At 45.1% G+C, this 25,828-nt stretch overlaps 1 protein-coding gene across 1 annotated transcript in view; it reads left to right on the forward strand.

Moving 5' to 3' along the window:
- ZFR2 (zinc finger RNA binding protein 2) overlaps positions 1-7,007 on the forward strand; it is a 290,651-nt gene extending 283,644 nt beyond the window's left edge. The window contains exon 18 of the mRNA XM_040339314.1: positions 6,455-7,007. Coding sequence (XP_040195248.1) covers positions 6,455-6,634 — 180 coding nt within the window. The 3' untranslated portion in view covers positions 6,635-7,007. The remainder of the gene's footprint in view (positions 1-6,454) is intronic.
- The last annotated feature ends 18,821 nt before the right edge of the window (positions 7,008-25,828 follow it).

Below are 25,828 nucleotides of genomic sequence, written 5' to 3' on the forward strand. Positions count from 1 at the left end.
ACCGGGCCACTTTTCTCTTCCGTTCGTTGACACACATCCTTCTTAAATCGGTACCATTGGGGTTATATCACCTCCCATTAGGAGTAGGACTAGGCAGAACAAAGAAACAACCCATGGCTGCGCCCATGGGCTGTCCTCAGTCCGTATATAACCCCCTCCCTGCTCTAGGTATTCAGTTTTGTTTCTGCCTAGTCAGGAGTAAGGACCTAGTTCCCTGCTGGGATATCTAGTACTGGAAGTTTTTTGTTTTCTTTTTTCCTGGATTTTGTCCGGTGAGATCTACAATCAACTTCTGGGCGACGGACTGGATACTTTAGATCCAGAGGGTCACCCCAGTCTGACCAGCGAGCGTGTGCACACCTCGGCTACGTGCTAGGTCAGCCGCAACATAGCCCCACTGGAAGGGCTGGCCCTACGAGTTAAACGTCTCGCGAGGTCGCATGCGACCAGGTCTGGGCCTGTGTCGCAGCGTTCCTCATGGCCGACAGCCCTCCACTTCAGTGGCAAGAGGATCTGTCTGGGGGCGTTACCCGCACACTTCACTGGAGCAGTAAGTAGGGGGCCACCCGCCTCTCCTCCCCGGGTACTCCCTGGGGTGGTCGGTCCTTCCGGTGGTTCTCCTCCTTCCCGGGTGAGGCCCAGGCTTCTGGCCTAGGGACTTGTTAGATACACGGCCCCTTTCTACCCTCGGGGTTGTTACTGGGAGGGGTATCTGGCTGCCTTAGAGTCCTGAGACGCGGGTGATTGGAAGTCTCGTATTTTAGGCTGCTGTTTTGCGGCCTATCCGCTTTGGTTCGGTCCCCCCACGTGACGCATACTCTCGGCCGGCGTACGAAAATTTAGGCAGCGCACTTTGCTACCCACCTGTGCGGGTTGCGCATTGCGGGCGTGAATTTAGCCCGCGGCTTTGCAGCGCACCGACCGGCTCAGGACGATCTGTCCCCCCCACAGGCTGCGCACTTGCGGTGGGCTGCCAACAATTTAGCCCCCTGGCTTTTGTGGCAGCCTACTGGACCGCAGCCTGCTAGGCCTCGTGGCCGCCTCTTACCAGAGGGGTAGTAAGGGGTCGTCTGTGCTCTGTGAGGGGCCCCCTGGGTCGTCTGTGCTCTCTGTGAGGGGCCCCCTGGGTCATCTGTGCTCTCTGTGAGGGGCCCCCTGGGTCATCTGTGCTCTCTGTGAGGGGCCCCCTGGGTCGTCTGTGCTCTCTGTGAGGGGCCCCCTGGGTCGTCTGTGCTCTCTGTGAGGGGCCCCCTGGGTCGTCTGTGCTCTCTGTGAGGGGCCCCCTGGGTCGTCTGTGCGGGGCCCCCTGGGTCGTCTGTGCGGGGCCCCACTGGGTCGTCTGTGCGGGGCCCCACTGGGTCGTCTGTGCGGGGCCCCACTGGGTCGTCTGTGCGGGGCCCCACTGGGTCGTCTGTGCGGGGCCCCACTGGGTCGTCTGTGCGGGGCCCCACTGGGTCGTCTGTGCGGGGCCCCACTGGGTCGTCTGTGCGGGGCCCCACTGGGTCGTCTGTGCGGGGCCCCACTGGGTCGTCTGTGCGGGGCCCCACTGGGTCGTCTGTGCGGGGCCCCACTGGGTCGTCTGTGCGGGGCCCCACTGGGTCGTCTGTGCGGGGCCCCACTGGGTCGTCTGTGCGGGGCCCCACTGGGTCGTCTGTGCGGGGCCCCACTGGGTCGTCTGTGCGGGGCCCCACTGGGTCGTCTGTGCGGGGCCCCACTGGGTCGTCTGTGCGGGGCCCCACTGGGTCGTCTGTGCGGGGCCCCACTGGGTCGTCTGTGCGGGGCCCCACTGGGTCGTCTGTGAGGGGCCCCACTGGGTCGTCTGTGAGGGGCCCCACTGGGTCGTCTGTGAGGGGCCCCACTGGGTCGTCTGTGAGGGGCCCCACTGGGTCGTCTGTGAGGGGCCCCACTGGGTCGTCTGTGAGGGGCCCCACTGGGTCGTCTGTGAGGGGCCCCACTGGGTCGTCTGTGCTCTCTGTGAGGGGCTTCGGTCTGTGCCCCATGTGAGGGTTCCGGTATGTGTTCCCTGTGGGGGTTCCGGTATGTGTTCCCTGTGAGGGGCTTCGGTCTGTGCCCCCTGTGCGGGCCCCTGTAGACATCCTCTGTCAGGGATCCTCAAACTACGGCCCTCCAGCTGTTGTAGAACTACACATCCCATGAGGCATTGTAACACACTGACATTCACAGACATGACTAGGCATGATGGGAATTGTAGTTCCTGGACAACTGGAGGGCCGTAGTTTGAAGACCCATGCTCTATGTGGATGTTGGGAGGGGTGGGTCTTCCCCTATCTGGGTTTTTGGGGTAGTGCCTAGGTGTATAGCTTGGAGTATGGCACCCCTGCCCTCCCCTTCCTCTGTTTTGCTGTGGGTGGTGGGGTATTGTGAGCATGTGGCGTTGCACCTTTGGGTCTGGCACCACTCGGGTGTTCACGAGGTGAGGTGCTGGCCCTTGATCGGGGGGGGGGGTTGCGGTCCTGGGCGATCTTCTCCGGCTCCTTGGCTACTGGCTACCCCGAGGGGCAACGTAGTTTCCTATACAGACCTTGACTTAACTGATTTCAGTTGGTATCTATACTGTCGGAAGTCTGCTTTGGCCCTGCCAGATCGTTGGATTATCGGAGCCTGACCCAGGCTTCAGCTCTGACCAGCGTGTGTCTTCTCCTGGACAAAGCTCCAAAAGTTGCATGCTGCTTTTTTAATTTACTGTCCGGCGGGTGGGCTCCTCTGTGGGTCTCTTTTCTCAATTTCATTTGCACAGTGCCATGCAAGCTCCCTTTGGGGAGATCCTGGCATAATGGGCCAAATACCCAAGGTCTCTGGACAATTGGCTTCGGGTGAGTCAGTAAACGAGGTTTCCCAGTCTGGTGGCTTCACTCTCCGGTTCTTTGGCGGGGTAAATCCTTTCTCTTGTATTGATCAGGGTGACCTCCAATGCCATTCTGTCAGGGTGGGGAGATGTACTGGGACTGAGCTCTGCTCAGGGTCGTTGGACGTTGTTGGAATCTGGACTACCGAGCGATGTCCTGGATCTTCAAGCGATCGGCCTAGTTCTGGATCATGGGCAGATCGACTGTGGGGGCTCCCGGTATGGATCCAGATGGACAAGGCAATGGCGGTGGCTTATGTCATTCACCAGGATGTGCCAAAATAGGCTGTTGGTGGCCCTGGATGTTGCCAGTATCTTCCGGTGGGCAGAGCGTCTCGTTCCGGCTTTTTCTGGCGTACGATTTCCAGGAGTGTGGTATGCTATCAAACTGATACCTCAGTTGGTTGGACCAAGGGGTAGGCCCTTCAACAGGCTGTGTTTCATCTGTTTTGTCATCCACTGGGGCACTCCTGAAGTAGACACTGCTTGTGTCCTGGCTCAACAGGACAGTACCAAGGTTTTTGACAAGGTCACAGGATCTTCTGGCGGCTCGAGTGGCCCCCATGGCTCTGTCTTCCTCCTTTTCCAGCTTCTGCTGTGGCTTTTTGTGCAAGATCATGGCTGCAGGGATTCCGGTCATTCTATTGGCTCCGGATGGGTCCCGTTGGTCTGAGTATGCCAAATGGGTGCGCCTGGGCGCTAACTTTCTTTGGCGACTGCCTCTCATGAAGGATCTACTTTCCCAAGGACCAGACTTCCATTCTGCTTTTGAGTCCCTGGGTTTAGCGGCCTGGCTGTGTTGAGCCAGGTGCTGCAGTTCCACCTCTGCTGATGGCTAGGGAGGCTACTAGGGTTGTCCCGATACCACTTTTTTGAGACAGAGTACAAGTACCGATATTTTTTTTCAAGTACTCGCCGATACCAATACTTTTTTTTTTTTTTTTTTTGTCATGCGACAGTGGCAGTATTTTATTTTTATTTTTTAACCGTGATTTTTTTTTTGTTAGGGGGGGGGAGGGGATGCATTGTCAGTGTGTTGTGTTTTTTTTTTTTTACATTTTATTTTTATTTAAAAAAAACTATATATTGTATTTTTTTTTATTTTTTTTTTTTAAATCAGACCTCTGACATCTCCCCTTTGAGACAGAGAAAGGGACTAGGGTCACAGATTCCCCAGTCCCTTTCTCTGCAGCCTCAGCTGAAATGAATGGAGGGAAGCTCCTCCATTCATAAACTGAAGCATCGTAAACACAGGTTACGATGCTCAGTTATATGAAAGAACAGAGTCAGTGATCACTGACTCTGTTCATTCTGAAAAGGTAGGAGCCGGGTTTAGCGGCTCCTACCTCCGCTCTCCATCCTGACAGATTGAGGGGGGAGACGGGCACGGAGCGGGGGGGTAGAGAAGACGGGCACGGAGCGGGGGGGGTAGAGAAGACGGGCACGGAGCGGGGGGGTAGAGAAGACGGGCACGGAGCGGGGGGTAGAGAAGACGGGCACGGAGCGGGGGGTAGAGAAGACGGGCACGGAGCGGGGGGAGAGAAGACGGGCATGGAGCGGGGGGAGAAGACTTGCAACTCCCCTGCCTGCCCAGGTATCGGGTGAGGCATCGGAGCATTCCCCCCCCCAACCCCCCGAGTACAAGTACTCGGGGAAATGCTCGGTATCAGTACCGATACTAGTATCTAGTATCCCTAGAGGCTACCTTCTAGGAGGTTTTACCTCCGGATGAGGAAAGCGCATTTATTCTGGTGTGAGTCACCGGGCATTCATCCTCGTTCTAGGTGGCTCAGATTCTGACCTCCTTTTTCTCTCTCTCTCGCTCTCTCCTGTTTACTCTGTCTCAGGAGGTGGCCTCTTGGTGACTTTCACCTCTGCTCACAGGGTGTTGAAAATGGTGGCGTTATCTTGTCGTCCACCTTACCCAGGTTAAGGTGGGGCTTGTGTTTCCTTTCTTGTGTCAGCACATCCCAAGGAATTTGCCTTATCTGCCCTGAATGTGTTTTTTGGGGGGATTCGGATGTATTTGCCAGCCACTGAGTCTGTTTGGAGGTCGGGCTCCCTGTACTCACGGACGGGCTGGCATCTGGAGATGTCTCCTTTGGCCGCAAGTTTTTGCGGGCTGCTGCTTAAGAGGGTTTATTCCCTCTTGAAGTGGTTAGCGTTCAGGTTGTGTTCCAGCTTGTCCTGTGGAAAAGCTCTTGTTACATGTTTGGCTCTTGTGTTGGCCTTGGGATTTTTCGTTGTCCTACCCCTCATGTTTGGCACTTCTTTGGGACATCCCAATGGTTCTGAATTAAGAAGGCTGTGTCTGTCAATTAAAGAAAGAGAAAATAGGATTTTTTTTTTTTTTTACTTGCCGTAAAATCCTCTTCTCTGAGTTCATTGACAGACACAGCACCCACTCCTCTATGGAGTTTTTGATACTTCTATTACAGCTTGCTACAAAACTGAATACCTAGAGCAGGGAGAGGTTATATACGGACTGAGGACAGCCCAGGGGTTGTTTTTTTTGTTCTGCCTAGTCCTACTCCTAATGAAGGCGATATAACCCCAATGGTTTTGAATTAAGAAGTCTGTGCCTTTTAATGAACGCAGAGAATCGGATTTTACGGTAAGTAAAAAAAAAAATCAGATTCTGCACTGCGCCGCTTTAACTCACAATTGCGCGGTCGTGCGACGTGGCTTCCAAAAAAAATTTACTTTTTTTTCCCCACAAATAGCTTTCTTTTGGTGGTATTTATTTTTATTTTTTGCGCTATAAACAAAAATAGAGCGACAATTTTTAAAAAAAAAGCAATATTTTGTACTTTTTGCTATAATAAATATCCCCTTTTTTTTTTTTTTTTTTAAAAGCATTTTTTTTCTCAGTTGAGGCTGATACGTAGTCTACATATTTTTGGGAAATAAAATTGCAATAAGCTTATGTTGATTGGTTTGCACAAAAGTTATAGCGTCTCCAAAATAGGGTGTCGTTTTAGGGCATTTTTATAATTTTTATGGTGGACACTTTTGACGCTATTTTGGGACCATTCACGTTTATACAGTGATCAGTGCTATAAAAATGCACTGATTACTGTATAAATGTGACTTGCAGTGAAGGGGTTAACCACTAGGGGAGGGGTTAAGTGTGTCCTAGGGAGTGAATTAAACTGTTGGGGGGCGTGGCTTACTGTGACATGTCACTGATCGCTGCTCCCGATGAGAGGGAGCGGACGATCAGTGCTGTGTCACCAGGGAGATGCCTTGTTTACAAAGGCATCCCCCCGTTCTGCCGTTCCTTGACCCGACACCAGTGGATATCGGGTCCTGCGGGCACTGTTACGGAGAATGCAGCGGGCCCGCTAGGGGGCAGGATTCAAAGCAACGGATATATACATTGCTTTGCCTACCCGTGCCATTCTGCCGACGTAAATCTGCGCGAGGCAGTCGGCAAGCGTTTAATAAAAAGTTTACTTTCTTGTGAATCTAATAGTAGGTAAAAGCCACTGTACAGTCTTTCAGAAGGGGGATTTTATTGTAAGTGGAATGAAAACATTTCTATTTGAAAACATTACAAAATCTAACAAACAAATTTGTTCTTTTCAGCAAGCACTCAGAATGATATCATTTAGACAAATCCACAAGGTGCTGGATATGGAACCTCTGCGATCTTCAAGACAAAGCAGACAAAATAGAAAGCGTCCACGGGACACCAGTGACTCTGGTTTAGTAGCAGGAAAGAAGGACAAGAAAGAAAATGTGGAAGATGTTCAAAAACCTAATTAGGATTTGTGCATGAACACCACGGTTTTATAATAGAAGCTTGAATAAAATGTAATGGGTGTTGCAGCACTTCTTCTTTATTACTTTTTTTTTTTTTTTTTTTCCAGAGTACCAGTACGTATGCAGCACCTTTCTTTCCAGTAGTGTGTACAGTGCAATGCTTTCCATACACAAATCCAATGGTCTAGTTTTTTGTGTTCATATGTAATTAGTTATTGCCATATACGTAGCACTCTACATACTCTTCGGGAAGAAAGCTGTTATACAAGTATGCATATATGTTCTGCAGTAAACACACAGATTGTGAAGTTATGTATGCAAACATGTATCTGTAACATGCAATACTAAAATTTGTAAAGACAATTTTCTCTTGAAATGTAAACTGAGTTGTCAGCTTATTCAGTTTTCTTAGTCCATTGAAGGGCACAATAGTTCCTTCACCTTTTGGGTTATACTAGCACCTACAGGAGAATTGGAGCTTGGCCAAAAATCATAGGTGAGATCAGGACAGCCCCTCCAACTATAAACATTCTTCAGTGTTATGCTGATGTGCCAAGAGGATAGATGTCTTTTCCTCAGCAATGCGTTTATCTGTAAAAGACATATCTATATACTCTCTTGTTTATTGGGGGACATAGCTCCGCTTTAAATAATCATTGACTGAGTATATCGCCACCTGCAAGGGTAGGGTGCTAGGTGTAATAAAAAAACAAGAGATGGCCCAGAGGACGGCCCCTGCTGGTGGCCAGAACCCCCACCATAGCGGTCATGAACTACGTTATTTGCCCAACATCCAGACCTATAAGGCACAACATTTTCCTCTCGAATATCCTAAGCTCCTTGGTTTTGTTTTTTTGTCTACGACCAGGTCACTGGCTGTGTGCCAGGCCATATAATATAGAACCTGGTTGCAGCTATCAATTGCAAGCAGGTACAGTTGCAACTGCCCAGTTTTGTGGGATTCATTCTTTAGGGGGCACATATGACTGACCAGCCTGCTGGTCTGTGACAATGTCCCCTTTACAGGCCCGCAGCGCCTCTTCTCCAGCCGATGGTCTGCATTTACCATGGCGCATGGTTGTGGCCCCAAACGCTAATTGGTTGTAGCCGAGACTAGGTCATCCAGCATCCAGGGTAAAGATGCCAAACTGCGCCCCCCCACCCCTCATTCATTATGTACAAGCTTAAGGGATTCTACGCCTAGTAGTCGCTCACTTGTCAAAATCACTGCTATAACTACTTCTGTCATCCTTGTAACAGAAGGAAGGTGCCCCCAACCCAACAGTAAACCAAGGCGCCACTCCCACCCGGCCCTGGTCATAGCTGTGTGTTTTTGCTCGGTCAACTACAGACTTCTGCAGCAGACACTGAAAGGAAGGGGCGGTCCTGTAGCACTCCATGTTTAAACTCTAGGCCTGTGGCTCTATAGTCCTAATTGGACAGCCAGTCTGGGACACTGCCTCTCCCGCCACCTCCTTTTCTGTGTGGGTGTGTGACAGCCTACTGCACCAGATCCATGGGATCGCTACACTCTGATCTATGCTAACCTGCTAGTAAGAACATTACCTGGACTTGTATGCTGGATAGAGCTCAGAAGGATTCCATTTTTTTTATTTTTTTTGCCTTTTGTGAGTGCAGAGAGGAGCAGTGGCTGGTCCTAGGCACAATTAAGGGTTAGTTGACAGCGTTGATGGGTTTTGTTCCAGTATTTGCTGTCCTCACTGCCACTTGTTTGCATCTTCATTCAGGGAGTTGCGCACATCACCATTCCATTTAGTCAGTTATCACGGCAGGACCTTAATTTGATATTGTAGCATCAGTTTTCAGCCTTGTAAGGGGGCTACTTGGTCATCAGTGCATAATATTTACCAGGTTTTTAAGGGTTGATGTGGTGTCAGTTTGATTGGCCTGTATAAATTTATTTAAATGATAAGATCACCTTTATAACATGTTCCAGCATCTGCACATAGGGGGCTTTAGAAACTCTGTTCTGGTAAAACGGCTGCAGAGCACTTTGGCATTACCTCAGCATGTTCCCTGTCTTTGAAAACTCACTTGTTAGTAGGATGGTTGGGGCCGTGCATCGGAAACGACTTAAAGTACATAAGTTGCTGGGTGCCTTTTTGAATTTTCATTTTTCACTGCAGGAACGAGTGCAAGCATTGTGGCATAATTAGATGACCTACAGAGAGAGACCAGTTCATGCAGGCTCTGTTGGATTGCGTGTGTTTGACTGTCCCAGCATTTACAGCAGTACAACCTTCAGAAATCGTCACTGGAACTGACTCATCACTTGAAGTCAATGGAGCAGGCCACAGGGGAAACTTCAAACTCTCTTCAGATCTCAAATGTAAGCTTTCTAGTCTGAGTCGTTCAACTCTCCACTTTTGCTTGAGAGCTTTTTAGGCATTCCCATTTGGCCATTTTCAGTCCAGACCTTTACAATGCAACATGCTATTATCATGGGACAAATCAGTTACATCCCTGGACAGACCAATTAATTTGCCACTGAGAACCAGGTTGTCCCTGGCCTAGTGGCTCAGGAATCTATGCTTATTTGGCTGGCTAACGCAACAGTCACATACATGAACCAGAAGTCTTGCTGTGACAGGAGAGGTAACTTCATATTCCAGTTTTGCCTGCTGTGTACATCAAAGGTGTAGACAATTGGCAGGCAGACTTCCTCAGCTGGCAATATCTGGAACCTGGGGAGTGGTCCTTACTCTGAGATGTTCAAAAACCTGTATCGGAGGTGTGGGATGCTGGTCTTTTTGGCTTCCATGCTTAACAGTAAAGTTGCCAGGTTTGTTTCCAGGTACAGGGATCCTCTCCTGGAAGCAGTATGATCTATGCCTTTCTTTCCCTGAAACTTCTTTCTCATCTGCTTTGCAGGATCAAGATGAAGGGCAATCTGGTGATCCACTTTGCTCTAGGTTAGCCCAGGCAGATGTGGACTTTTGTCAGCATGGCTGTTGAAGTGTATCTCTGAATCTGATTTTTGTGAGGCTTAAATCAAAGACGGCTCTTTAAAGCAAAGTTTGTTTTCAGACATGGAAGGCATATTTTACTTGTGAGCCTCGGGAGTTCCATTCCATTTGTTTTTTTCTATGGGATGAATCCTCTTCTTCTAACAGTTGAGTCTAGACCAGTATTTGATCTGGGCAATTTCAAAATTCAGGTTTTTGTGCTTTTTTTTTTTCTTTCTTGCTTTTTTTTTAGACCATCGGCCTCCCTCTTCTTAAGACCTATGTATTTCACCCTGTTCATTACCCTGTGATTTTCTATGCTCTTCAGAAACCATTCCTCTCTATTCTTATCAATGAGGTGGTATTCTTTGTGGCCAGCCATCTCCGCAAGTGTCCGCACTGGCAGCCTTATACTGAAAGGAATCTTTTGTTTTTTGCATACAGTGCCTTAAAGTATTCATAGCCCTTGAAGTGTTCCACATTTTGTCATGTTACAACCAAAAACGTAAATGGGATTTTATGTGATAGACCAACAAAAGGGGCACATAATTGTGAAGTGGAAGGAAAATGATTAAATGGTTTTCAATATTTTTTTTTTTTTTTTACAAAATAAATATTTAAAAAGTGTGGCGTGCATTTGTATTCAACCCCCCTGAGTCAATACTTTGTGGAACCACCTTTTGCTGCAATTACAGCTGCAAGTCTTTTTAGGTATATCTCTACCAGCTTTGCACATTTTAAAGTGAAATTGTTGCCCATTCTTCTTTCTGAAATGGCTCAAGCTCGTTCAAATCAGATGGAGAGTGTCTGTGAACAGCAATTTTCAGGTCTTGCCACAGATTCTCAGTTGAATTTAGGTCTGGGATTTTGACTGGGCCATTCTAACACATGAATTTGCATTCTAACACATAAATCTCAACCATTCCATTGTAGCTCTGGCTGTATGTTTCAGGGTCTATGTCCTGCTGCAACGTGAACCTCCGTCCCAGTCAAGTCTTTTGCAGACTAACAGGTTTTCTTCTAAGATTGCACTCCATCTTCCCATCAACTCTGACCAACTTCCCTGTCCCTGCTGATAAAAAGCATCCCCACAACATAATGCTGCCTCCACGTTTTGCGGTGGGGATGCTGTGTTCAGGGAGATTTTGCAGTGTTGGGCCCCTTTCAGACTGGGGCTGGAGCCGCGGTGGCGGTATAACGCCGCTAAAAATAGCAGCGTTTTGCTGCGGGAATCGGCCGCTAGCGGTGCGGTATTAACCCCCGCTAGCGGCTGATAAAGGGTTAATACCGCCCGCAATGCGCCTCTATAGAGGCGCATTGCAGTCGGTATTGCTGCGGTTTCCCATTGTTTTCAATGGGAAGGAGCGGTATACATGCCGCTCCAAAGATGCTGCTGTCAGATTTTTTTGGTCTCCTGCCAGCGCATCGCCTCAGTGTGAAAGCCCTCTGGCTTTCACATTGAGTAGGCAGTGAAGGAGTTTTTCAGGCTATTTTTAGCGCTGTACCGCCTGAAAAACTCCTCAGTGTGAAAGGGCTCTTGGTTTTCCACAACACACAGCGTTTTGCTTTTAGGCCAAAACTTTTAACTTTGTGTCTTATCTGACCAGAGCACCTATTCCACATTTGCTTTGTCCCCCACATGGCTTCTCTCAAACTGCAAACAGAACTTCTTTTGGTTTTCTTTCAACAATGGCTTTCTTCTTGCCACTCTTCCATAAAGATAAAGGCCAGATTTGTGGAGTGCATGACTACTAGTTGTCCTGTGGACAGATTTTTCCACCTGAGCTGTGGATCTATGCAGCTCCTTCAGAGTTACCATGGGCCTCTTGGCTGCTTCTGATTAATGCTCTCCTTGCCCGGTCTGTCAGTTTAGATGGACAGCCATGTCTTGGTAGGTTTTCAGTTGTGCCATTCGCTTTCCCATTTCGGGTGATGGATTGCTTGGGATATATTTTTTTATAACCTAACCCTGCTTTAAACTTCTCCACACCTTTATCCCTGACCTGTCTGGTGTGTTCCTTGCCCTCCATGATAATGATTGTTCACTAAGGTTTTCTAACAAACCTATGAAGGCTTTACAGAACAGCTGTATTTATACTGAGATTAAATTGCACACAAGTGGACTCTATTTACTGATTAGGTGACTTCTGAAGGCAATTGGTTCCACTAGATTTTAGTTGGGAGGGGGGGGGATCAGAGTTAAGGGGGCTGAATACAAATGCACGCCACACTGTTCAGATATTTGTTTGGACAACCATTTATCATTTTCCTTCCACTTCACAATTATGTTCCACTTTGTGTTGGTCTATCACATAAAATCCCACTAAAATACATATAACATGACGACAAAATGTGGAAAATTTCAAAGGGTATGAATATTTTTTCAAGGCACGCACTGTAAGGGCAAGTTGTATTGAAGCCAAGGATTTCCTTTCTGCCTAAGGTAGTTTCTGCCTTTTCATCTCACCAGGACATATGTATTCTTTCCCTCTCTCTGGCTCCAGAATACCAAAAAGAGACCATCATTCAAGTTTATGGTTTCAAGGATTGGGTTACATAGTGGGTAAGGTTGAATAAAGACAATAGTCCATCCAGTGCAGCCTGTGTATGTGTCAGTGTCGATAATCTTTTCCCACATCCATGTATATTGTGTTCTTTAAGATGCACATCCAAGAGTATTTTAAAAATATTAATACTCCCCTCTGACACCACTAATTGTGGAAGAGAGTTTCACATCCTTACCGCCCTGACAGTGAAAACCCCCCTGCGCAGCTTAAAAATTAAACTCTCTGAATAGCTTTTTTTTCCTAAGCTGGGATCACCATTGAGGTATTTGTAAATCGCCATCATGTCCCCTTCTCTCCTCTCCTCTCTGCTCCTTCTCCTCTCCTTTGTTTCTTCTCCAGCGTGAATCATTTTAGTGCCTGTAGTCCCTACTACCATTTTACAAAATCCAGATACACCACAGGCCTCCCCCTATCTAGATGGCAGTTCACTTCCTCATAAAATGTTAAGATTGGTCTGACAAATACCCTTCATAACCCATGCTGATTACTACTAATGATACTCTTTTCTTCAGCAAATTCTTGGATATAGTCCCTTATCATCCCCTCCAGTAATTTACCTACTATTGGTGTTCGGCCAACTGGCCTGTAGTTTCCCAGAATATGTCTATGCCCTTTTTGAATATCGGTACCACATTGGCTTTTCTCCAATCAGCTGGTACAATTCCCGTCAGTATGCTGTCCACAAAGATTTGGAACAATGGTCTAGCTCGGGGATAAGCAATTAGCGGACCTCCAGCTGTTGCAGAACTACAAATCCCATGAGGCATAGCAAGGCTCTGACAGTCATGAGCATGACACTCAGAGGCAGAGGCATGATGGGATTTGTAGTTTTGCAACATCTGGAGGTCCGCTAATTGCATATCCCTGGTCTAGCTATATCCTGACTGAGTTCTTTGAGGACACTCGGGTGTAAGCCATCTGGTCCTGGTGATTTAAATAGTGTTAAGCTTATCTGGTCTTTCCTGGACTCTGCACTCTGTTAGCCACAAGGGTACATCTTGTGATGTGTTACTAACAATACTGTCATGGTCGGTATACCCCGCCTTTTCCTGTGTAGAAACTGGGGAAAAGAAAGCATTTAGTGCCTTTGTCTTATGTGGGCAATGTACTCTGATTTTGCTATTTTTTACTGTTATATCTAAAGAATTCCTTGGATTTTTTTTTACTCTCCTCTGCTTTGTGTCTCTTGTTGTTGGTGGTTTTTTTTTTTTTTTTTAGCCACCACGATTTCATTCTTACACTTTTTTTTATTGCATTCCTTGTAGTGTTGGAAGGCTGACAGTGCCCCCTCTGCTTTATATTTTTTAAAGGCCGTTTTTTTTCTAATTTTTACATTACGATTTAGCCACCCTGGTTTAACCTTCACTCTTCTAGATTTATTTTCCATAGGAATGCATTGTGTGATACCTTTCTTTAATATGTTCCTAAAACATTCCCATTTTTCCTCCGTGTTCAATGTTTCTAGGATTTAGGTCCCAGTTGATGTCTTGTAGTATTAAAAACAGTTCAGAAAAGTTGGCTCTTTTGAAATTAAGAGTTCTTGTGCCACCCTCATGCCTCCTTTTCCTATGATTTAGGCTAAATGTGGTCATCCTGTGATTGCTAGATCCCAAGTTTTTCTGTACTACTACATCTGAGATACGTAATTAATAAAAGGGGCTCCTCGCTTTTCTATCAAGGCACACTCTACTAGATCTGGAAGTGCTTTTTGGTATCGGGATACTGTTTTTCAGCATTGCAAGGCTGCCACTAAGAACTTAATGAACTAGTGAACACAAGACCATCAGGTGGACATTGCAGTATCATTTGATGTAAATTTCAGATGTTAAGACCTTCATCTGTTTGAGCTGCGGGCAGTCCCTAGTTGTCTATAGTTAAGCCTATTAGCACTAGCTTTGTAGTGTTGTCCACCCCTCAGTTGGGCTGCTTTTTGTCATACTTATGGTGAAAGACATCCTGTGTCCCTAAGTGGATGAAAAATGTTCTTTGGGCTCGCCATAAATCTTTTTATTGGAGTCCATTTAGAGACATGGGTCCCACCCCTCTGTGTTTATGATCATGCTGTCCGTTCTACTTTCCTAAAAAAATAAAAAACTGGGTCATGCTGGTAGTAAGAGGGCTGGCCTACAGGGTTTTTTTTGTTTGCCAGTATCAAATCCTCCTGTGGGCAACAGCATAACCTGAAGATGAAATTTTTCCTGTGCCCTTCAATGGACAGTGAGTATAGAAATACATTTTTCTCTTTTTGTTGAACAATGGTTTGTTTAAAAAAAAAAAAATCTGTCATATTGCATCTACTCCCTATTTCTATGCTAATTCTTTATAATGGTATATATGCATACATTGGAACTCCTGTATGCATACATTGATTATATAATGCCAAATAATAAATATTGATCATACAACCACTCGCTTGTATCAATCTAGGAAAAATGCTAACAATTTGCTTGGAAACACTGATTATACATTGTAACACAGAAAAATTAATCCATAGAGCAAATACCTAGAGTTTTCAATTTATTTGAGCAATTGTTAGTTAATATAAAGGTGTTTACTGTGTATTGGGTAATTTACAGTCTGTTGCTTAATTTGTTTTGTTTTTACAGTGTGCCCTGCTATTACATAGTATACTGGATTGTTATTTTTCTTGATTTTATTAAAATTAAATTGTTCAGTAATGTATTTTATTTAGGTAGTATGCAAATAGCTTTACTCCCTTCAGCTTCTAGTAGCAGAGAAAGATGTTGACGTTCCATTTAGGAATACATAAACAAAACTTTTACAAAAATTTACTTTCAGAAGACCTTAGATTAAAAATCGACTGGTTTGGTGCTCTTGTCTTGGTTTATATGTGTGCCTTGGAGGTTAAGAATAAAATTGACTTGTGTCATGAAGCAAAACTCTTTCATGAGAGGCCTTTGATACAGCCTTTTATTACAAATGGTATATTTCCTAGTAGTTCCAACACAGAATGTATTCATCTTCATTGCAATTTGTCTCAGCCCCACTAGTGAGAATAACTCCTATCTGAGGCTTCTTACATGGGCTCTTTGTATCTTGACAATATCTGTTTTTAAAGGGTTGGGAAATGTTCTAATGAACATACACTATATGGCCAAAAGTATTGGGACACCTGCCTTTAAACTCACATGAACTTTAATTGAGTTGGCCCACCCTTTGCAGCTATAACCGCTTCCCACAAGGTTTAGGAGTGTGTCTATGGGAATGTTTGACCATACTTCCAAAAGCACATTTGTGAGGTCAGGCACTTGTATTGGATGAGAAGGCTTGCCTCGCAGTCTCCGCTCTGTCATCCCAAAGATGTTGTATCGGGTTGAGGTTAGGACTCTGTGCAGGCCAGACAAGCTCCTCCAACCCAAACTCGCTCATCCATGTCTTTATGGACCTTGCTTTGTGAACTGGTGTCATGTTGGTACAGTAAGGGTCCCTCCCCAAACTGGCGAATGGGGAGAGGAGTAATTTCTGCCTGTGTATAGGTTTAATGATCAGGCCAGAAGCAAGATCTTGTGTATTTTTATTATTATACAGGATTTATTTAGCTTCAAAAGTTTGCGCAGTGATTAACAAAATAAAGGCAGACATTCGTTATATTACAATTTAGTACAAGAGGAATCGGAGGGCCCTGCTCGTTATAGCTTACAATCTAAGAGGGAGCGTCAATTGATACAAAAGGTAATGGCTGTGGGGGGTGAGCTGATGAAGAAAGTAAACCGTGTATTGGTTAGAAGCAGGATAGGCTTCTTTAACTGCTTGCTTACCGCCGTACGACTATATACGTCCCTCTTTGAAGAGGAATACCGTTGTTATGGTAGCTAGCTTCTATAACCCCGGTATCCTCTTCTTCAACGGACGAAGAATGACCATCGGTAGCGGTGGAGGCGATCGGATTATTCTTCCTAGCCTGACATGGAGACAAGTGAGGGGAAGATGGCCGCCACCCGTCTCCAAATCATTGCAGGGTGGAAGCGACATAAAAACGTTACTTCCGCCCATAGCTCTTAAAGGGCCATTTTGTTTTTCAAATGACAATTTGTTTATTTTTTAGTGTAAATATGAGATCTGTTTTTTTTGCCTCGGATCTCATATTTAAGAGGACCTGTCATGCTTTTTTTCTATTACAAGGGATGACTCCGTGTCCGGTGTTAGCGCAGGAAAAGGCGCTTGTTGGCGCACTTATTACCGCAGTGCGGGAAACCCTCAAATTGGAGGATACGGTGGGGACATCTACTGAGGTGTCGGTCCCTTTTGGGTCCCACACTGCTAAGGTGTTTCCTTATGTAACTTATTTTTTATTTAAATTTTTTTACTTTTTTTTTTAAGTGTATTTTTTGTGCGTGTACTCGAGAGAGGAGCCGGACTGCAGGAGTTGGGAGTAGGCAGGCCTCCCCCAGAGGCAATCTGCCACCTTTCTCCATGTCCTGGGTGGCAATGGCGGGTGTGTGAGGGGGTCCTCCCACACAGCCCGCCCTACCTGCTCCGCTTTGAAGCCCAACGGGGCAGAGGGACTCCCTATAAGGGAGCCCCGTTAGTCCTTCGCCTCTCTTTTTTAGAGACCGCGTGGTCAAAGTGCGTGCATGTTAACCCAATTTTGAGTGCGTGCAAGTGTGGTGGGCGTACTAAGCGCAGGCTTATCTCGCATAGCACACCCACCGGGAGCTGGGCTGAGACCACCAAACGCAATTCACATGTAGCCGAGACCTGAACCCCTAGCTGCAGAGGTGAATAGCTTGTCAGCGCAGTGCCAATCGCGTTGAGCCACCGCAGCTCCTTTATGTAACTTATTTTGATAAGTTTATAAACAAAGAATGGGAATGACCGCAGAGGGCCTTTTCGGTCCAAAAACGCATGGCGGTACGTTACCCCTTTGAGGAGAGTCTCCTCAAAAATGTACATCTCCCCCAGTTGTGGACCCCCGGTATCCAGTTTAAACAAGGTAACATGATGCCGGTAGAGGGGACCCCTGCCTTTAAGCACCCTGCAGGTAGGAGGACCGAGGTGGTGGCCCGGTCCATGTTCACAGTGCTGGGGTCAGCCCTGGTGTTGCAGACACTTACAGAATGGGCAAAGTTGTTGCAATGTCACTGGGGGTTAGAGCACGCTGCTCCCACAATCCAGAAGGGTTAAGGAGCCGTGCCGTTGGCCAGGGCCCTCCTTTTCCGCTCAGAAGCGTTTTTCCATTAGTCTGGGCCCGCAGGTAAGCGTTCCCAGGCCGACAAAGGGTCAGCTGAGGGACAAAAGCATCCCCGGGTTGGCAAGCCAAACAAATCTGCGACAGCATGAAGGTTTTCCCTGCCTGACTCTCGGGTGTGGGGGTCGCCTTTGCAGCTCGATGGACCTCCCTGCTTTCCGACCGGTGGGTTTGCGAAGTGGTTTTATCAGGGTACAAGATAGAACAGGGGTGGCAAACACAAGGCCTGCGGGCCGAATCTGGCCCGCCAGCCTCCACCTCTTGTTCTCACAGCAGCGCAGTATAAGCCCGATTTTTCTCCTGTCCATAAACTTCTATGGGACAGGAGAAGCTGTGTGTAAATGTAGGGGTGTCTGGCTGCATCTGTGTTGGCTCACTGTGGTTATTACACTGTCACAGTTCCCCCCTACCCAAATGGTAGAGGCTGAGTCTGCGCTGCCTTCCCCCTCGCCTCTTACTGTGTGAAGTCTGTGCAGACTGCAGTGAGTGAAGGAGCTGTGGGGCTGGGAAATTATGAACCGAGCAGCCGGCAGATAGAAGTTACACAGGATATCTGAGTTATGAGCCTCCAGGCACCATCCAAGTGTGAGCTCAGTGACTCTTATCTCCCTTCCCCTCGTTTTTAAACTTTTTTCTCCAGCAGCAGTAGTTGTTATAACCAGTGTTGCTCATCTTCCTTTAAAAAAAGTAATTGGTTACAGTTACAAATTAGTATATGAACGCTGGGATGGTGGTGCTGCGGAACTAAGAAGGTTTAAAAGATTGTGGGTGTCTTTTAGTGATAATGAACATGTGTTGGGTAATCTGTGTAAGAGCTTGATCCAATAGGTATGGATTCCTTATGGACACACGCTAGAGCAATGAAAGCGTATGTAGGTTGCCTCGTTGGTGCTAAATAAAACTTATTACCAAGTGAGTGATTCGTTTTTGGACCTCCACTATAAATTGGTGTCCAATTGTGTTGAAAAAGAATCAAAAATAATACTGGTAAGTGAGAAATATGACAAAAAACATCCAATTTAGGTCAGGACCCTGTGCAGGCCAGTATTCAGGCCAAACCCTGTGTAGGCCTCCAATTACAGGGAGAACCTATGATCCAAATGTGACTCAATCCCTAATGTCCTTGGGTATGAACCTTTAGTTGAACTGGCTCACAAAGGGCATCAGCAAAAAATATATAAGTATATGTGTTAATCACGGTACACAAAACAATAAAAGCCAACGGTGTATAAATAAGATTAATCTCTTATAAATGTGTGTTAACTGAAATATGGTATCAAGTGTGCCATCAGGACACTGTGCAGGCCAGAAAAATTAGGCTTATGGTTATAGCCCAGGAAGGGGGCTAGAATAATAATTCCTCCAACGGGGCACCTAACAATTCCCGCAGCTTATATAGTGGGTTTAATCCACAAATTGTCACAGACAGCAATATCGGTTGGATCCAAAGTAATACAAAAAGGGACAAAAATAATAAAATAACAATGACAAGCCCCCCATCAATGCTACAGTCCACAGAGATACCTGTTCTATGAGCAATATGGGGTTCCAATAGTCCTAATGGAAAGGAATGGGGTCAAAGTTCAAACATCAAAGCGCAATCCCTGGAAATAAGCTGTAACACAATATCTGTATGGTGACTTCAAGTGACGGTCCCTCACAGATCAATATTCAGTGACTGTTGTGCTCCCCCCGCTTGAGTCCCCACTCACCAGATGTCGGCACCCCTGAGGGGCAAAAGGCGATAGGTGGTGGTCCCTTGGTTGATCCTGTTGCACAGTCCTCTGTGTTGGATTTTTGGCGTTGCAGCTCCTCAAAGCTGTGGGAAACACACTAGGAGTGTTTTTCAGGTGGGCACTGTTGATGTCACTCAAAAATAAAAGGAGGTCCACATAGCGTGATATGTTTTTTTAAAAACCAAAAAACATTTATTAAAGAAAAAGGGTAATTAAAAAGTGTGGAAAGCTTCCACAACAGATCCCAGAGGCACCTGGGTTAATCTCAAGGTGAAGAAAAAAAACAAATGGTCAACAAAAATGGTTAGCCTGGCTGTCCGCCTGTCCTATGTATGCTGAGGGAACGAAGCTGCCGACACCGCCGGTAAACTAGTGCGTGGGCGTCTGTGTCAGTCCAGGCAGTTCGTAGCTGGGATGAGTGGCCTGCGGACAGACTAGCGTGTGTGCATACGTGCTTGCATAGTAGTCATCTGACGCATTTCGTCATGTGACTTTTTCAAAGGTGATACAAGCTCCATACGATCGTAGTCCTTTTTAATTTCGGCGGAAGATGCATCCCGCCTCCTAAAGGGAGGTGTGATGGAATGGTATTGGATATATTCGTTCCCATGGGAAAACCTCCCACCTATTAACCCTTGGTAGTACCTAATATATGAAGTGGGGATAAACATATGCCGCCGTGTTATCATTAAAAAACATACTGTATTAAAATGCAGAGCAGATGGATGTTATAATGGTCACTCTAATGGTTCATAGTGTGAATGATTGTTATTATTTCATTATAAATAAAGCATGAAAAAGTAAAACTGAAGAGTTCAGCTGTTCTTACTATCGGCATGGATAGACTATGAGAAGGAGATCCTGCAGGATAAGCCTTAAACCAAGTGAACTGGTCTGTTGAAAGAGATATGTAGGGAAATGTGAATTTTAAGTGTGCTTGATTGAAGAGCTCACCCCGAGCTAGGTGAGTGTGTCCACTGGGGAATGGTGTGTGCTGATAGGCTGCAATTATTAGCCTACAGCAAAAAAGGTGTCATCGTAAAAAAGGGAATGTGAATTTTAAAAGTGCTAAATTAACTACTTCCCGACCCGCGTATTGTAAATGTACGTCCTCTTTTTAAACATGGATATCTCAGTAACGGCAGCAGCTGCTGCCACAACTGAGATATCCATGTTTTCAGCGGGCGGCCGTGTAAACGATAACGGCGGTCTCCGCGGCGGATTCACCGCGAGATCGCCGTTATCGGTGGCGGGAGAGGGGCTCCCGCCGCTTTTCCGCGCCCTCCGCCGCTTACCGGAGCCGTCGGTAGCGGCGGAGGAGATCCGATGCTGCCGCCTGGAGAGTGAGGACTTGAGTGAGGGCAAGATGGCCCCCACCCGTCCTCATAGCTCTGCTGGGCGGAAGTGACGTCAAAACGTCAGTCCCGCCCAGCCTCTTAAAGAGAATTTTTTTTTTGTCATTTTTTTAAGTGACAAATTTTCCTTTTTTTTTTTTTTTTTTGCATTTAAGCCTAAATATGAGATGTGACGTCTTTTTGACCCCAGATCTCATATTTAAGAGGACCTGTCATGCTTTTTTTTCTATTACAAGGGATGTTTACATTCCTTGTAATAGGAATAAAAGTGATCATTTTTTTTTTTTTTATATTTTAGTGTAAAAATAATAAAATCAATAAAATTAAATAAGAAAACAAAAAAAAATTTTTTTTAAAGCGCCCCGTCCCGACGAGCTCGCGCGCAGAAGCATACGCGAGTAGCGCCCGCATATGAAAACGGTGTTCAAATCACACAAGTGAGGTATCTCCGCGATCGTTAGAGCGAGAGCAATAATTATAGCCCTAGAGCTACTCTGTAGCTCAAAAAATGCAACTTATAGAATTTTTTAAACGTCGCCTATCTAGATTTTTAAGGGTAAAAGTTTGACGCCATGCCACGAGCGGGCGCAGTTTTAAAGCGTGACATGTTGGGTATCATTTTACTTGGCGTAACATTATCTATCACAATATATAAAACAATTGGGCCAAATTTATTGTCTTATTTTTTAATTAAAAAAAGTGAATTTTTTCCAAAAAAAGTGCGCTTGTAAGACTGCTGCGCAAATACGGTGTGACAAAGTATTGCGATGACCGCCATTTTATTCTCTAGGGTGTTAGAAAAAAAAATATATAATGTTTGGGGGTTTTAAGTAATTTTCTAGCAGAAAAAACAGTTTTAGTCTTGCAAACACCAAATCTGAAAAACACCTAAGGTCTTTAAGTGGTTAAGACGTCCACCTAGGGCTATATGAATATGTGCCCAAGTAGGTAATGTATGCTCTTGGGCCAGGGACTTGGCCCATAGTGATACATTTATAGTGTAATCATAGAGGGGGCAGATGGCCCGAATAGTTTGTCAAATAGATATCCATGGAGTATCCATGTTTTAAAGACTGTCGGAATATATGTGTATATATAACACTATCAAAATATAATAATAATAATTAAAGGGAGTGGATCCAGATCACATAATATTAAATGTGTACAATTCTGAACAATAAAGGCTCCTTGTAAAACATGGTAGTCTAGTGGGGTATAGTGAATGCATTGAACGTTCTATAATACCCAAAGACCTAGGTCGGTTATATTCATTACTCCATAGGCTAATATAGGGATAACAGAGGGATGGTATATTAAAGTGGAGGAGTATTTGTTGAATAAAATGCAGGTAGGAGACCTATTGGTAGGATTAGAAACAACAGATTTGAGGAGGGTTGGAGTAAAAATCCCCCTCCTTAAATTGGCATGGTCAGTTTGGAAGGAGGCAAAAAACAGGATTTGAGGATTCCCCGCCGGAAGCTGATTTGTGGAACAACCCAACATTTGAGTATTTAGAAAAATTTGAAGATGGTAATTACTGGAAACAGAAAAAAATAACAGCTATAGGACAGAATTACAATAACAATGATGATAACAATAACATATGATAATCTGTGTAAACAATATAGCCTTCACAGTAAACCGTTCTACAGGTATTTCCAGCTTGGACATCTATTGTAGGAACAGTTTGGAAGAAAGGAATTAAAAATCTCAAAATATCCCCTTATAGGTATCCTGAGATCGCAAGGCCCAAAGTGATTGATATCTAAAATATATTCACACCTACTACATAATAGAATACATAGAGAACCATTGGGAGTAAAGGGTAAATGGCAGATAGCCATTCCAGAAATGAGCGATCAAGAGTGGGATGAAATTTGTTCTTCTCACTTGAAGGTATCCCTGGCAATGAATAATAGGATAATTCAATTAAATATAATACACCAGACATATTTGGCCACGAATAGATTGTATGGGATTGGAAGAATGGCCGCCCCCAACTGCACAAGATGTGGGCAGGGGGAGTGGATTTCCTCCACTTGATGTGGCAATGTGGACATATAGGGAGATTTTTGCAACAGGTGGTTGGGAAAATAGGAAGTTATAAATAAACCAATGGCGGCTACAGACTATCTGTTGGGGGTACTTAAAAAAGAAGAAAGAATGTAAATATACTAGGATAGTTCTCCAAGAATTACTATTCCTGGCACGAAAACAAATAGTGGAAAAATGGATTCAGCCAACCCCACCAACTAAGTCAATGGGTGAGAGCAGTAAATCAAGTTGTACCCCTGGAGAGGATAATGTATGAACAAAGGGGAAATGTGCAGAAATATGATACGATATGGCTAAAATGGAATATATTACACCTAACAACGGATATAGTAAGATCTGGAAATAGAGTATAATGTGAATAAAGGAGGGAAACTTTAAATTTTTGTAAATAGAGACCATAAGATAGGATGGGAAGGTTGAAAGAATATGAATGTATGGACATAATAGAAATAATGTTAGAATATTGGAATAAAATAAATGTGAAAATATGTAAATTAACTGCAAGAATTTGTAATAAAGACTATTGAAAAAAAAAAATTAAAAACCACAATACAGTTTTTGACAATTCCTTTATTAAAAAATAAATAAATAAACGTGTCCCGCGATGTACATCCATCGTCAATCACGCCACCCTACGGACCCGGAAAATCGAGGAAAAGTGAAAATACTCTGCCTCTATGGAAGGTGTCCCACAAACTGCTGTCTTTTTGCTGTGACAGCTATTATATAGGCAAGGGCGGGGCCCCCCATTGACTTAACTGGATGACCCTGTTTCCCTCTGATGGTACATTAGGTCAGAAAGGGCAGGGTCACAACCACCGGGCCAGGGTTGTGGGGACAAGGCCCTTGTCCCCATCAACATGCGGACAAGGTGCTTGGTGGGGGACCCCAAAGCATCCTCCCATGTTGAGGGCATACGGCTTGGTATAATTCAGGAGGGGGGCGTTCGCTTGTCCCCCCATCCTGGCCTGCCAGGCTGCTTGCTTGAAAAAGGGTCGTATAGATTTTGGGGGGACCCCACACCAATTTTATTTTACATTTTGGCGTGGAGTTCCTCTTAAAATCAATGCCAGACCCAAAGGCGATGGTATGAATTTGGGGGGGGCCCACATTGTTTTTTATTTTGGCGTGGAGTTCCCCTCAAAATCTATATCAGACCCAAAGGGCCTGGTATGAACCCATGCCGTTTTCTTTTCTTAATTCTGTTATAACCAATTCAAACAGACTTCATCCTGAAGGCCACAGGACAGGCCTGAAGACTCCACACAATCTGCTTTCTTCACTTCTAAAGCAGCCCATGGATCCGGGACGAGGACTACAGGATGTTACAGATGAGCATTCTTTCCTTACCTTCTTGCAAGTGTGTTTTTTACAATGTGTCATTAAAAGAACCTCTTTAATACTGCACTTAGGTGGCGCTTCCTTTCTCTACCCCTTTTATGAAAACTTTTGATCAGGGTCATTTGGGTAGTTTCTGTTGTGATTATGATTTAAAACGAGTAAACATAGTTGACTGATAATAAATGGCTTCAGACAAACACTAACCATGAGTAAAAGAAAAGTTTTTGTTATTCATATTCTCAGAAAAATGGCCAAGAAATCATAAATCCTGCCATGGTATGTAAACTTATGAGCACAACTGTATATATACTATATACTTTATATATTGCCTGCATGCCACTAACCTGCCTCTAGCTAACGTTCTCATATTCATAAGCATAAAACTATATATGGGCGCCGTGATTGGCCAATGTATGCAGGTCAGGTGCATGCTTTGGCCAATCATCAGACCTCAATGCAATGCGATCTTGCAGTGCATTATGGGGCATTCCACGGGGTTCCTACTAATAAGCTGTCACAGGCTTTAATCAAGAGAGACCAACTATGCCCGACCTTTCCGCCCAGCTGGTCCATTCATAGAAGTCATACTACAGTTTTTATGAATGAAACAAGATCTATGAGTGGAGAACAGGTGGATGATTGATTGTTCTGCCCCCTCAATTCATAGATCAGGTTTCATTTATACAAGCTGTAGTACAGATTCTGTGAATGTCAGAGCTGGCCAGAAAGAGCTGGCATAGTCAAACTCTCTTGATGAAGCCTATGAAAGCCCATTAGTCGAATTAACCCTTGTCGCTCTGGAAGAATATGGTGAGGGTATGCACAGGATGGAGGAAGATTTCTTACTAACAGATGAGTAATCCGCACAAGGGATACATCCTACTGACTGTAGGTTGTGTCACTTGTGCTGATTTTCTCTGAGATTTTGGCTGCACTTATGTCTTAAAGTGTTACTAAACCCTGGACTGTGCATTCACTATATCTGGTATCCCACAGTACACAGAACATGGAAATGCAATTATTTTAGTAAATATAAACTGATAAATACCTTTTCACATCAGCAGTTCGAGCAGTCTTGTGACTTCTATCAGTGTCTGGTTAAAGCTTGTAGGAGTTTTCATTCTACTTTGACTGTCCTAGGATGCTGCACGACCCCTGACCCTCTGTCTGGGTAGTGCTGATTGGCCCTGTGCTGATCACATGCACTCTCCCATAAAAAACAAAACACAAAAAACCTCAATAGCAATACACACCAAACTGAGCATGTGAAGCCTGACTCCATAGACTCCATGTTATCAGGAAATTATCAGGGGACAATGAAAAAAAGGTAAGATCAAACAGCCTTTTTACACAATGCAGAGGATTAACCCCTTAGGTTCCACAGTGAGTATAACATGCACGCTTTACTGCATATACAGATTTTACTGTTGTGGGTTTAGTAACAGTTTAAATTGTGTTAGTACCATCCTTATACTATAAATCGGTGCAATTTTCATTGATAAATAAAGTGCTAAATTAAATATAAGTATTAAGTCCTGTTTTTATTTTATTATTATGTTTAAATATTCTATAGTATCACTGCTTATTTCTTAAGAGTTCCCTTCGCTGGAACTAAGGGACCAAGCCCAACTCCTGAAAAACAACCCTATACCATAATCCCCCCTCCACCAAATGATTTGGACCAGTGCACAAAGCAAGGTCCATAAAGATATGGGTGAGTGAGTTTGGGGTGGAGAAACTTGACTGGCCTGCACAAAGTCCTGACCTCAACCCAATAGAAAACCTTTGGGATGAAATGGAGCAGAGACTGCGAGCCAGGCCTTCTAGTCCATATCGGTGCCTGACCTCACAAATGTGCTTCTGGAAGAATGGTCCAACATTCCCATAGACACACTCCTAAACCTTGTGGACAGCCTATCCCAGAAGAGTTGAAGCTGTTATAGCTGCAAAGGGTGGGCCAACTCAATA

The sequence above is a fragment of the Rana temporaria genome, chromosome 1 (genome assembly GCF_905171775.1).
Source record: "Rana temporaria chromosome 1, aRanTem1.1, whole genome shotgun sequence".
NCBI classification, from domain to species: Eukaryota; Metazoa; Chordata; class Amphibia; order Anura; family Ranidae; genus Rana; species Rana temporaria.